Source organism: Homalodisca vitripennis, chromosome X (assembly GCF_021130785.1).
Source record: "Homalodisca vitripennis isolate AUS2020 chromosome X, UT_GWSS_2.1, whole genome shotgun sequence".
In the NCBI taxonomy this organism is placed as follows: domain Eukaryota; kingdom Metazoa; phylum Arthropoda; class Insecta; order Hemiptera; family Cicadellidae; genus Homalodisca; species Homalodisca vitripennis.
The window spans coordinates 89,438,651-89,452,062 of NC_060215.1; the positions used below are offsets into that span (position 1 = coordinate 89,438,651).

General features: G+C 30.8%; 1 protein-coding gene across 5 annotated transcripts in view; it reads right to left on the bottom strand.

Moving 5' to 3' along the window:
• Positions 1-814: 814 nt before the first annotated feature.
• Positions 815-13,412, bottom strand: part of LOC124369325 (calmodulin-beta-like) — a 65,769-nt gene continuing 53,171 nt past the window's right edge. For all 5 annotated transcript variants that reach the window (XM_046827281.1, XM_046827277.1, XM_046827280.1 and 2 more), the window contains exons 2-7: positions 11,047-11,299; positions 8,756-8,899; positions 5,669-5,778; positions 4,110-4,200; positions 3,344-3,400; positions 815-1,176 (exon numbers count right to left, since the gene is read on the bottom strand). In XM_046827281.1, the coding sequence (XP_046683237.1) occupies positions 1,097-1,176; positions 3,344-3,400; positions 4,110-4,200; positions 5,669-5,778; positions 8,756-8,899; positions 11,047-11,269 (705 nt within the window). In that variant the 5' untranslated portion in view covers positions 11,270-11,299 and the 3' untranslated portion in view covers positions 815-1,096. The remainder of the gene's footprint in view (positions 1,177-3,343; positions 3,401-4,109; positions 4,201-5,668; positions 5,779-8,755; positions 8,900-11,046; positions 11,300-13,412) is intronic.

A 13,412-nucleotide genomic window follows, 5' to 3' on the forward strand; every position in this document is an offset into this window, starting at 1 on the left:
AGTGCTTACACAACTGTATATACATATATGTATATATATATATATATATATATATATATATATGCTAATATATTCAATGATTGAAATGTCAATTATAACTACCAAAATATCTGCAACTATCCAACCAATTACCATGAAATTCATGTTGTCTTATAGTTGCCCACTAAGAAATTGATCTCTTCTCCTATTAATACCTATTTTTCAATAATTTGTTTTACCTTATAGTTCTTTCTTCATTTATATAGTAATGAGCTAGAGTTAGAACGTAATGGAATTTCATATAAGAATGAAGTATCTTTAAATGTTGCGCAGATGTTCATGATCTACATACAATTTATGGGCTTTGGGTTTGTAATTTTAATTAAGTACTAACCACGATAATCTCAGAACTTACTAAAACAAATTAGGTTTTATAACTATTTGGAGTGCTTTTTGAAAGATTTATGGCGGTTAAAAATGGAAAATATGAGTAATTGTTTTTTATTTATATGTTTTAAAACTTACTAAAATGGTTTATTAACTAAAGATCAATAAACAATAAAAAGTTGTGCTTACTTGTGCCTTAATTTTCATAACTTTTCATTATGCATATATTGATAGCTTTATCTGTGTATATGAGTAGATAGGATCTAAACATTTGAAACAATTCAAAACATAAACTAATACTTTTGTACAATATTTCATACTGCCTTAACAATGACATGACTAAACATTGCATTTAATCCACAAACAATAAGGTTCTAATAATAAAATATTATAGGACCTCAAAATTCCTGGGAAAGAAGGTAGTAGGTTTATTAAAATGAACACAGTATGTTATCAATTTATTTATTAAAAATGTAGACAGTATTAGCACAAAAGCCAGTATCAGCGTAAAGCTGTATATAGAATAAATGAAAACACAGCTTACGGTCCCATATAGGTGTCTCACACTGAATAATTGCACATGTATCCCAGTCGTTTGACATCTGAAAGATTGTAAATGGTCGAAATGAACGTGATATGAGACGCTCTTACAATATAGTATAACAAATGATATAGATATGATTGTTGCAATAGTGAATTATACAGATGACATGTGGATGACCCGATCAGTTTATCCTTGTATTAGAACGTCTTCATCATCTTCCTCCAAGTCATCATCTTGGCCTGGCTCTCCCAGTGCATGGACAAATTCTGTAACATGCAATACATTTTAGTGTCTCTCTATTCTGTTATTTACTTGTAAAGTAAAACACTTTAAACATTTTATTTTTCACAACTATTTATGTAGTAATACAGAGTTAAACTCTCTGTGAGTTCCTCACCGATTGACTGAAGCACAGGAAGAATCAACTATGAAATGGTATCAGGAAATTCTGAATATACTTAACAATGTTCACTCTTGGTGTGTGGCAGATAATATAAAGAGTGGTGGAGTGTTAAGTAAATATTAGTTTAACTAAAGAATCAATCAACGGTGTGGTTGTTTCTTTACCAACAGAAGTCAAATATCCACAAAATGTCAGAAAGAGAATTAATTGTTGCTATTTTTTCATCTAGCAAACATGTTACAACTGTTGTTTTTGAAAATGAGTGTACTATTATTGTGAAGTGGTACACTTAAACTTGCTTTGCTCAGATGTATAACAAAATAGAACAATGACAACCAAGAACAAGCTCAAGGGGAACATTAAAAATTTTGAAAACTAAAGATTTCAATCAGTAGTCTCAGCTTCCACTGCTTACCCACCCTCCATACAATCCTGACTTAGCATCTTGTGACTTTTTATCTTTACTAGGTAAAAATCAATTTCATGGGACGTGATTTTATACATCTGAAGATTGAAGATGCTGTTGCAACTTATGAAGAAGACTTCCAGATGTTGGAGGAACATGATGGCACCAGTATTTCAGAGGCTGGTTCAGGAGGATGAGTCATTGAGTATTAAGGAGAGTTATTTGAAAAAATGTAACAACCAGAATAAGTTTGGGTCAATTTTGTTGTACCTCAAGACTTTTTTAGTGACCCTCATATTAAGGCTAATTATTCTTATAAAAGGCTTATTCATTATAATTAATGGTCCTGGAACCGGGCGAGGAATTTATGGATCCCAGAGTTTGATGTGAAATCAATTCAGATATTAATCTGATTTTTTATTTTATCTATCATTCAGTTCTCTCTTCTAGAAGTGAACTAAATCCAGATTCATAAAGGGGTTTATGATTCCTATAGCATAATTTAATCCTTACTCTGCACATGATTGGGAATCTTTCACAGCTAAAATGACTCCACACTCAAATGACAGGGAATATTGTAATAAAAGTTGTTATCCTCTGTTGTGAACTGAAGTTAATAACACTGGCAATAGAATGATAGGCAGCAGTTGCAATCCATTGATCGTTCTTGCCTGCATTGATCTAAATCTGATTGTCATAAGAACTGGGTGTCATTCTAGCTGAATCAGGACCTCAGGGTTTTTGTTTGTAAAATAGTCATTGTATTTTTCATTACCAAGACTTTTTCCTTCCGTACTAATTTCTGGAATCTTAATTTATATAGGACTTGAAATAAATTAAAACTGATTTGTTCATTACAATATCATGATATTGAGAAATTAAGAAATGTATATACAAAGAGTTAACTTTTGGGGAATGTTTACTCAGTATTGAGCATGTGTAGCGTACAATGTGTTACCCAATGCAAGCCATTGTTTAAATTTCTCAAAGTTTTCTTTTGTTTTTCAAAAATCCCCATTTTAATAGTTACTAACAATGGAAATATGTTTAGTAATCATTCTGTACATTGAAGTGTCTTTATTTTCCAATTATTTAGCTTTTTTAATGTTTAATATGAGTTAACTTAAATTATGGTAGATAATCAGTGTCCTAAAAAGGCAACTGCTAGAAACTGTACAATAAAAATGTATAGTTGCTTTTTGTATATTTTATACTTGTTGTCACTTTACCATGGTCAATTTAGTTTTCAATTTACTTTAGTTATTTTACTTCACTGAAATATAATTATAGTTCATACTAGAGCATGTAATTTATCTGATTTAAAACAAAACTAATAAAACTGTATCAGTCAATTTTGTTCGTCTGGTTTTTTCTTTAGAAACATTTACAAAAATATGTAAAACTAAAATTTAAAAAGTTAGAAATTACAAAACATTATGCTAAAACTGTAAAAATATAGTTGTATATAACTGGATAGTTGTAAAATTTTAAACCATATCAATTCATTGCAATATCTTTATTGCCAATACAAAGGAGATTAGAGCAATTATTTTTAAAAACTAATGTTACAGTAAAGGTTCCTCAATATAGCTACAATAAAATAAGATATGAAAAAATAACTTACCGTAAAAATCAATCCTTCCGTCGCCATCAACATCTACCTCTTTAATCATGTCCTCAACTATAACAAACAGATTGATAATTGTCAATAGTGTAATATTGATAAGTTAAAAATCAAACACCAGTAATTAATACATCTTTAAAAATATGTCAAAAATAAATGACTATTTACCTGCCAGATACATTCATTGGTAGTAGATGGGATTGATAAAAGAAGAGTTATTGGGTGTGCAGAGTTCAAAAACAAATATACCAAAGTTACAATCAAAATTCTGTCTTGTAAGTTTAATTCAATTCACCTTTACTTAAAACTTGAAAATGGCGTTATTCTCCAGACATGTTTCTTAGCCAAGTTAAATCTTTAATACAATACATATTATAAGTAATGCCACAATAAAGTAACAGTTTTTATTCATTTAAGTTTTTCGCCTAAAATGTATGCCAACCTGAAAGCTTTGAAGTACAAATGAGTTTTATCAGACTTAAGTTTAGCTTTATCTTTACTGTATTTCAGATTGAATTAATCAATCATGAATTTACTTTTCAACAAAAAAAGTTAGGTTTTATCAGTATCTGTAATTTTTCAGTAATTATATTCAGGACCATCTAAAGCTTCTGAGTTATATGACTGAATTGAGTCACAGTTTATATTTAATACTTAGGTATTAGTGAAAACACACCAAAATGTTTTAACTTATCATATCAAACAGTTAAAATGGTGTAAAACATATTCTTAACATGAACCATCTAATTAATTCTTGATTACTTACTCTCTTCTTCTGACAAATCTTCTCCAAGACATTGCAGCACAGCCCTCAAATCCGATGCACTGATGTATCCACGATTGTGCTTATCAAACACCTAACAAGAAATAATATAGTGTGAATTATATTATAAAGAAAAATTCAATATTTGACAATTTCATTCACTAAATTTTAAGGTTTTTGATTTTGTTAGATCTGATTATTGATTCTCAAACTCAAAAATAATTGTGAAATATAAGGCAACTTCATCCTTTTATAACATCAACTTCTTATTCAAGTTAAGTATATTCTTGATATCAAAGTAAATTCATAAGTTAAACATTGAGACTAGAATACAATATTACAGAAAAATAATCTTGCTTAGCAACAGGCTATTGGGCTCTGTAATTCAAAACATCATTACTAATTCATGTTGTTTGAATAAATTCTAGATTGCCACATGTAATGGGTTATGATTTGATCCTATGAATGGGGAAACATTAGTATTTTATACATAAGTTGTTACTATACTTGATCATACACTGATCAATTCAAGTCTGTGTAGATAAAAACCATTTTGCTCAGAAAGTCTGGTTTCACTCATTGTCAGTCACATTGCTTTTTATGTCTTGTGCAATTTTGGCAATCTGTAATAATTAAAAAAAATATTTAAAGTTTTCTTTTAATATTCTTTATTTTAAAAGTAGTCAACAGTCTTTCAATGTTATAGTTATAGCAGTTGTAAATATATCACAGATTTCAAAGTTCATCATGAGATGGTTTGTCTGACAGTGAGAGAAGTCAGACTCCATGCCTAGTTCTCTCAGATCTCTTGAAGGTAACAGATTTAATTTGAGCCCTGATTATTAGCCTATAGCTATAACACACGTTCTTTGTGCTATTTTAATATTTGTCTATTATTAAGTCATCAAATAACCACAATTGTGATTTTTTACGTACATTTCGTATTTACACCCAATGTCTTATTTAACACTATTTCCTATTCATTACTAAACGCTGAACATTTGACTATACTATGCCACCAAACTTCCTTTCTCTAAAAACATGTAATTTACAATAGTATGAAGCTCTACAATGCCTTGATGCCACCTCTTAATTTAAAGACTGGTATGGACAATTTTAGACGGTTATTGAAATCCTCACTGTTGTATGGGAAATACTATTGTATTCTGGCCTTTTTAAATGATAGCAGAGATCAGATAATAATAAAATACTTGCTAGTTTAGTTTATTTTAACATTATTAACGTATGCGATATTAATTTATTTTAAACATTGAGTGTGAACAATTGTTTTTTTGGCAATTAATGGCTGAATCTAATTTTCTTTAGGGATTTGTTAACTTTGTAGGTTATGATAACATTCTCTAATAATTTCATTGGTTTTCTTGGATATTCTGACAAATTATCATAAATTCAAATTAAATAACGTTTATCACATCAGTGTTACATAATAAATAAAACACTTAATATTATTTCAATTTGCTGAAGCTGCTTTTTTTTAGTATCACCCATGAGATTCTTTCTTTGATAAATTTGTAAGGAAATTTTACACATGGAACTCTTACCCTAAATGCATCTCGCAGTTCTTTCTCTTCTTGATCAGCTGTGCGCTCAGCTGTAGCACCCATGTTGGACACGATTTCTACAAACTCCTCGAAGCTGAAGTAACCATCCCCTGTAGTACACAAAGCCACTTACAATCAGTTTTTCCAATCAGCTCCAGTTTTTATAATATTTTCCCACTTGCCAGTTTTATTCCCATTTACATGATTATTATTGAGATATTCCAATTATAACAATTTTGGATTTTAGTGAGACTATTTTTTAATTTTTGAGCCTCTGAGTAATAAAGTGGGTTTCAAAAAAATATTTATGTGGTTGTATAGCCCTAATTCTGTGAGTGTGAATTTGATTGTGCAAGCATTTCCAGTGACAACAAAATTAATTAAAAAGGTTAATATATACATGGATATGTTTTAAAATTGTTTTCGATTGTTGATTTAATCATTAATCATCATGATATGGTTATGAAAATTAATTTTTTTATGCCTCTAACAACTTTCATTATAATTTTATATCTTATTAGATACCAAAGAAAATTGTAACAATGGAATATCCCAAAAAATTGACACTTTTAAGTTACAAAAGTTTTTTATTTTGAAACTATATGATCATAGCTTGATATAGCAAACCATATGTAAGGTTACTTTTATATGTAAACCTGAACTACCTTGTAAATGTAATTAATCATTAGGATTTCAGAATCAGAATCAGAATCAGAATCAGAATCAGAATATCTTTATTGTCATTTGTCAATATTACAATTGCTATAGACAACGTCAATATAACTAATATAATAAATAAAAATGTTATAAGGCTACTCAGTTTATTTGAATGTCATTAACTGATATAATATATTGAACTAATTCGTACAGTGTATTTGTCAATTTAAAAAAATGTAACTGTAGTATTAGTAAATACATAACAAAATAAATAGTTGAAACAATGAATTAAATTACAACTAATCAACAACTCCATTCCAGGCCTAAGGAAGGTAACAATTCATAGCAAAAAATTCTTCAAGGGAATAGAATGCCTTACTTATAAGCCAGTTCGACAGTTTAGCTGCAAATGGTTGTAGTTCTAAGCTTCTAAACGTTTGAGGTAATTTGTTAAAACATTTAATTTGTAAATATTTATGGCTAACTAATGTTTTCCTAAGTCTAGAGGAAGGTGCAACAATATCCCGAGCTCCCCTAGTGTCATAATCATGAATTTCATCAAAGCAGATAAAGTCTTCAAAATTCTCCTTTACATATATTACATTTTGAAATATGAAAATGCCAGGAACAGTCATTATATTGTAGTCAATAAAGCATTGTTTACAATCATCTTGATAACCCAAATTGGCTAAAATTCTTACTGCCTTTCTTTGCCACGCAAAAACTTGACTGGCACCCCTACTGTTACCCCAGAGCATTGAGGCATAAAGTAAGTGTGAGTGAAAGTCACTGAAATAAGAAGAGAGCAACATATTTCTACCAACACAGTTTTGTAATTTACGTAACAGAAAACAAGCCTTAGATAGTTTAGAAATTACTGAGTTAGTTTGAGCTTCCCATGATAGTTTTTGATCTAATGTTACTCCAAGTAATTTCACTGGCTTAATACAGCTCTCTGCTATGTGCAACTTTTTTAATGTGAAACAAATTGTTTCAGTTTTATCCCCATTGACTTTAAGATGGTTGACATCAAACCACGAGTTTGCAATTTCCATCACTCGGTCACTTTGTGCTTCCACTTCTTGGAAAACTTTGCCAGTAACTAAAAAAGAAGTGTCATCTGCATATAGAATAGTCTTACATGGAATATTGGTTGGCAGATCATTTATATACATAATAAACAAGAGTGGGCCCAAAACTGACCCCTGTGGAACCCCAGCAAGGACCTCCTGAAATGAGGATTCTGAACCGGCCACTGAGACTTTGTGTAATCTGCCACAAAGATAAGTTTTAAGGAAGTGCAACGGTTTATCATCAATACCATAGTATTTCAGTTTACTCAGTAGAGTTTCATGTGATATACTATCAAAGGCCTTACTGAGATCCACAAGAGTCATATTAACATATTCACAGTTCTCAAAGCTATTTATGACATTAGTTACAACTTCATTTAGAGCTTTAGTTGTAGATCGACCAGGACGAAAGCCAAATTGGCTATTACTTAAAATGTTATATAGATCAAAGAATTCTAACAGTTGGTTCTTAACGCATGACTCCATTATTTTTGAAAACACAGATACAATACATATTGTTCTATAGTTGTCAATACATGATTTATTTCGGATTTCTAGCCGATATATCTTCAATATCGCCTTGAGGTTGGTAAAATGTGATTGGTAGAAATACATTAATAATGCTTTGAAGAGAAAAGCTAACAAAGATGAGATAGAGTTTGCAAAGATGATATTCTGTAGTTTGCAAGACACGAAAATCATTTGTGGTATAACAACTAGAGAATTTCCAGCCATGTTCTTTAGTATGGTTTATTATTTTAATACAAGTATAGAATTTGCTGTGGTATATTTTTAAATAGTGTAATGGAAATAACAACATTTATTTTGTAATAAAAGAGTTCAATGCTTTTTTTCAAACAATGTAACATTTTTATAGGTGTTAATTTTTTTTTTTTTTTGCTCTAGAATTATAGAATTATTAGCAGTTATTTTGAGGCACACCTGTAGAAATACTGTACTTCTATCTCCTTAAGAGTTTATGTAGATGTATTACTGTCTCATAAATGAGTAAAGGTCATCATCTAAGTTATCAGGGTCATTAATTTTTCGGCCTTGCTGTGGAGAGCCAGCTTTTTCACTGAAAATGAAATATTTCAGACTTTTCCACAGTTAGGCTGAAATATTTCAAGAATTTAATAGTGTTAACAATATTTTGACAAAATATGAACTGGAAAATTTATATGATAGTCAAGACACTAGCTTAACAAGCCTGATGATTAAAGATTCTATGATTGATTTAAAATGTAATTTACTTTAAAATGTTGAAACTTCTTTGTATGTACTTCTTCAACACAGTTGGTGGAAACCCTAGTAATATTATTTTAACTGTAACCATCTTGCTTGTTGGAATGCTAACCATCAATGTCCACCTCGTGGAGCATCTGCTGTAGTTCCTCCTCTCTGGCGAACTGGCCGAGACTGCGCATGACACGACCCAGCTCTTCCTGTGTGATGCTTCCATCACCATCCTTATCAAACAGTCGGAATGCTTCACGGAACTCTGAATCAAATTAAAAACTCAAATTATTTCTTGTTTCTGACAGTTTTATTTAAACATTCTCGAATTTTTGAAGTGTTATGTCAGCTTTAATTTGTATTATTGTAATTGTTTTAAAATTAAACTTGGATAGTGTATTTAGGTATAAATAAAACTTTTAACTAATTCTTCCTGACATTTTTAATAACGTAACTCTACATTAAGAGCCGGCTATACTAGTGGCCATCTTGATGTTGCTCCATAAGAACAATGTAAACATCATACACTTTTAAAACCTTATTTTTAGTTCACCCTAGAAAACTCTTTTTAGTTTTCTCGATAGGTTTAAAGGCTATTCAGAAAACAAATATATTTCAAAATCTCCTTTTTAAATACTCAAAAAGTGAACACTTTAGAAGAAAACTTAAAAACGTTTTTGATGTGTATTAATTACACCTTTAAAATGAGACTTATTGCATAACAGTACGATTGAAACTTACTACGTAAAAAAGTTCGAGGTTTAACATTGTTTTTATGGGGGAAAACTCAAAGTCTGTTCACTACAACTGGTTCTTATGTAATTAATGTAGATCCAAACCTTAACAATTTAAAACAAGATAGACCTCTCTTTGTTTGTTAATTACATTATATAGTTTTGTATAATCAAATTAACTGCACTTACATAGAACATATACTTATTAAAAGTTGAATAATGGATTTTCTCAATTTTATTTGTTGTATCCTAAAACTTTTTGTTGCTGTGTTAGTTTATGAGAAATTTGAACATTTTAAAACAACTATTTTGGAACTGGTTAAACAATTTTTGAAAAAAAAAAAATTTTGAAACGATGTTAAGTCCAAATAAGAACAACAGTCTTAGAAAATTACAATACTATAATATTAACTATACTGTAATGGTTTTTTATTTATATATATACAAGGTAGTCACAAAAGGGTGTCACAAACTTCTGTGGGTATTCATCATTTTAAACATAATGTCATATAAACATAGAGAAATGTCTTGTTTAGCTGCTAGCCCCTAATTTGTATTTTTCATTAAGAAATTATTATTTCTAAAACTAGTTCAGTTAAAGAAAGCGAATTTGGTTCATAAGTTTGAATAGATAAGGGGAAAATAAAAAAAATGTTTTATTTTCTTTAATTAACACAATGGTGTCTGCTGAAAATTTTTAATGTAAAAGGATAAAACATGTGTTTTTTCACTAAATTCTTTGCATTTGACACAGGTTTTCTCAAAAACTATTTATTTTACAATTCTGGGACCTGTTTTATTCAATTTATCAGGTTAACAATCATAAGAAATGACTGAATTCGCCCTTTATTCTACCTTACCAGAATTTCAGGAAGACGTTTGACATGGTGAGCTGAAATACGGGGGAAACCTATGGTATATATATACCAACCTGACAGTTGTTGAGATAGTACATACATTATATTTATTTACGTATAGTAGCATACAGCAATTACACATATATTATACAGTATTACTTATGTAATGGCTTACTAAATATTTTTTTAATGTATACAAATAAATTTTTAAAATTTATGTTATTTTTGTGATATTCTTCCACCTCTCACGGAAATGGTAAAAGCTAGATATAGATCTTATGGTTAATGCTAAATAGATAAACAAGATTAAAAGAACTTGAAAGTGATCGATAAAACTACTATAATAAAAGTAAAGTAAAGTAAATATGTCTTATTTTACCGACGTAGTTAGGGCTAAGAAGCTCTCTCTAACACTTAACCTGGGGACCAACGGCTTAAAGGTGACTTCCAAACCACCACCAATAGTCGGGGTAGGCAGGCTGCTTGCAAGGACAGGAGCACTCAGCGGTCACCCATCCAAGCAGCAGCCACACTCGATGTTACTTGATCCGGTTATCTTGCGATATTCCGACTATTGTATATGTGTTATCAATTTCAAGCCTTGATTTTAAATAAACAAATTTGGATTGATTAATTTATTTTCTATTACTTTTGTGTACAGAGAAAATAAAGAATAAAGAAGAAATCTCCTGTTCAAAAGTCCCAAAAAATTATGATAAAACTTTCTCCTCATGATAAAAATTCTATTAATCCAGTATCCTAATTTAGTATAAACCACACAAAAATGAGTTGATAACTGGTTTTAAATATTATTTTCATACCATTCATTTGGGTTTTGGAGATCTGAGGTTTGTTGGGGACAACGGCTGGTCTAGGTGCTGGCAGTGGTCTCTCTATGGGGTCGACAGATATTGGCCTCTCTTTGGGGATGGTGGTTACCGAAGATCCCTGGGGTGGTGCTATCTCGGTCTGGGTCTTGGACTTTACTGGCACTGGTTGAGATGGGGTTGGTTCTGGGTTCTGAGTTGTTGGTGTCTCCTCCATGCTGTCTCCTTCGTTGTCTACAGTTCTCGTCTGCAACCATGAATGGTTCTCGTTCAGCCACTCTGATACAACCTGATTAGAGTTGTATGTGTAGCTAACTGACACTATTGAGCCTGCTGGGCTACTGGGAGAGACAGACCACTGTGACAATACTCCATACTTTAGTTTAGTATGTAAAAAATACTGGTACTATTTTTGCACAGAATTGACTATAGGCATACATGGAATACGATATAAAAAATTATTTTGATCAAAATGTTAGCTTTGGAAATTTTACCTAACCAATCTATTCTTGATTATAAATCATAGTGATCACTAAATTTAATGAAACAACTGTAGTTTATCATGGTTTTCTCGTTTAAGTATAATAAATATTAAAACACAATGTTTCAACAAATTCATTATAAATGAATATAAAACAAGCACCCAATAAAAGTCATTTAGTTAATTGATTAGACTTTATCAATGCTTGCTAGATGAATGTAATGGATTGATGAGGTCATAGTAAAGTTGAATATTGTTTTAGTATTGAATGTTGCATGAAGTATAAAAAAATATGTATAACAACATCATTATTCTACATTTTTATTTTATCCTCTACACTATTGAATATGCTGAAAAATCCTATACCAAATAGAAAAATAGTTTTGATATCTCTTAATAATATTTTGTAATATTTCTAAATGTTGTCAAATAATATTTGAAAAGTTGAAAATCCACAAGGTCTATAAATCAATTTATTTATATCTTCAATGAGGTCTTGACTTGATCCTTTAGCACATAAGAGGTTGGTAGATGATCTTAAATTTAAGCATAGGTCAAGACATGTAACGAATAGCAGGTCCTGACAAGAAAAAGAGAGATTTTAATTGTAAATGTGAATCTATAACTGCAACTGATTACCAATAAAGTATTTTGGGTTCTCGACACCATTAAATAAGCCTCATTTTGTATATACAGTTCACTAAATTATAACATTAGAAATTTTTGCTATTTTCAAAAGCTGCATGCAATTTGTCGGATGTTCAGATATAAAATTTATCTCTAATCTTCTATCCTTCTCGATAACGCCATTATGGTAATATACAACTTCCCTTAGATGATGGTGCAGAATTTCACTTCTATATGTTCCAAGTTTATAGAGTAATTAAGTTCTGTCCAAACTTTTTTATAATTTGGTTTATAAATTTTAAACAATTATATGTGACTTAAGCTTTGGGGGCAGATTACGTTTGCTTCCCCAAAATCTTACACTTTTAACTATTCAATGATATTTTAATTTCTAAAATCGAATAGCAAAAATAGAAAAACAGTCTTGATAATTATTAGCATAAGGTTAGAAAGTATTTCTAGTTTAGAATGGTCTGATAATAATGTCTCTGGCCTTCACCATTGCTGCTGCCCTGACTAAGGTGATAAAGAAAAACGTATTCTGAGATAGTGCATATCACACCACAGAATAACATTCTAGAGGGTCTGATCTTAGATGCCTGAAGAGTTCCATACATAGCTGAGCAGTTGCAAGTCCGTCATCTAAAATGCTGCGATTACACTTGCGAGTAAACTTTCCGCAACTGCTGTTGCATAATATGAACAGAGATAAACAATTATTTTAATCGCTTGTAATGTCGCATGTGCGGTAATTATGACCGCCGATAATTACCGTAAGCCAAAATCTCTTCATACACGATAGCAATATCTGGCCAATGTTCTAAACATTTCAATGTCCGACATTGATCTCCCATGCTCGCGTGAAGATCTAACTGCCAGACACTAGTAGCGACACTGTTCGTGGTACGGATCTGTTTACACTAGACAGTTTTACCATGGAGTTACTGTTACATTATACTCTACTCTTTAGTTTTGCTCTCCGAGATTACTCTTGAATTCTCGTATACCAACTGTCCAACATTGGTTGTGACACAGCTCGCGAGAGCTCTTCTGCCCGTTTACACCAGCAACTTTTACTGTCGGACAAAAAATTCGTGCAATTTCTTGTCAGTGTAAATGCAGCCTATAGCGATAAGATGTTTGACTCGATCTCTTCACTGATAATGCCATAAACCTAACTCTCAGTACCCATTAACAATGTAGAATAGGTAATGTATGAAATTGTCTTGGTATCAAATATCCTTATAGCAAA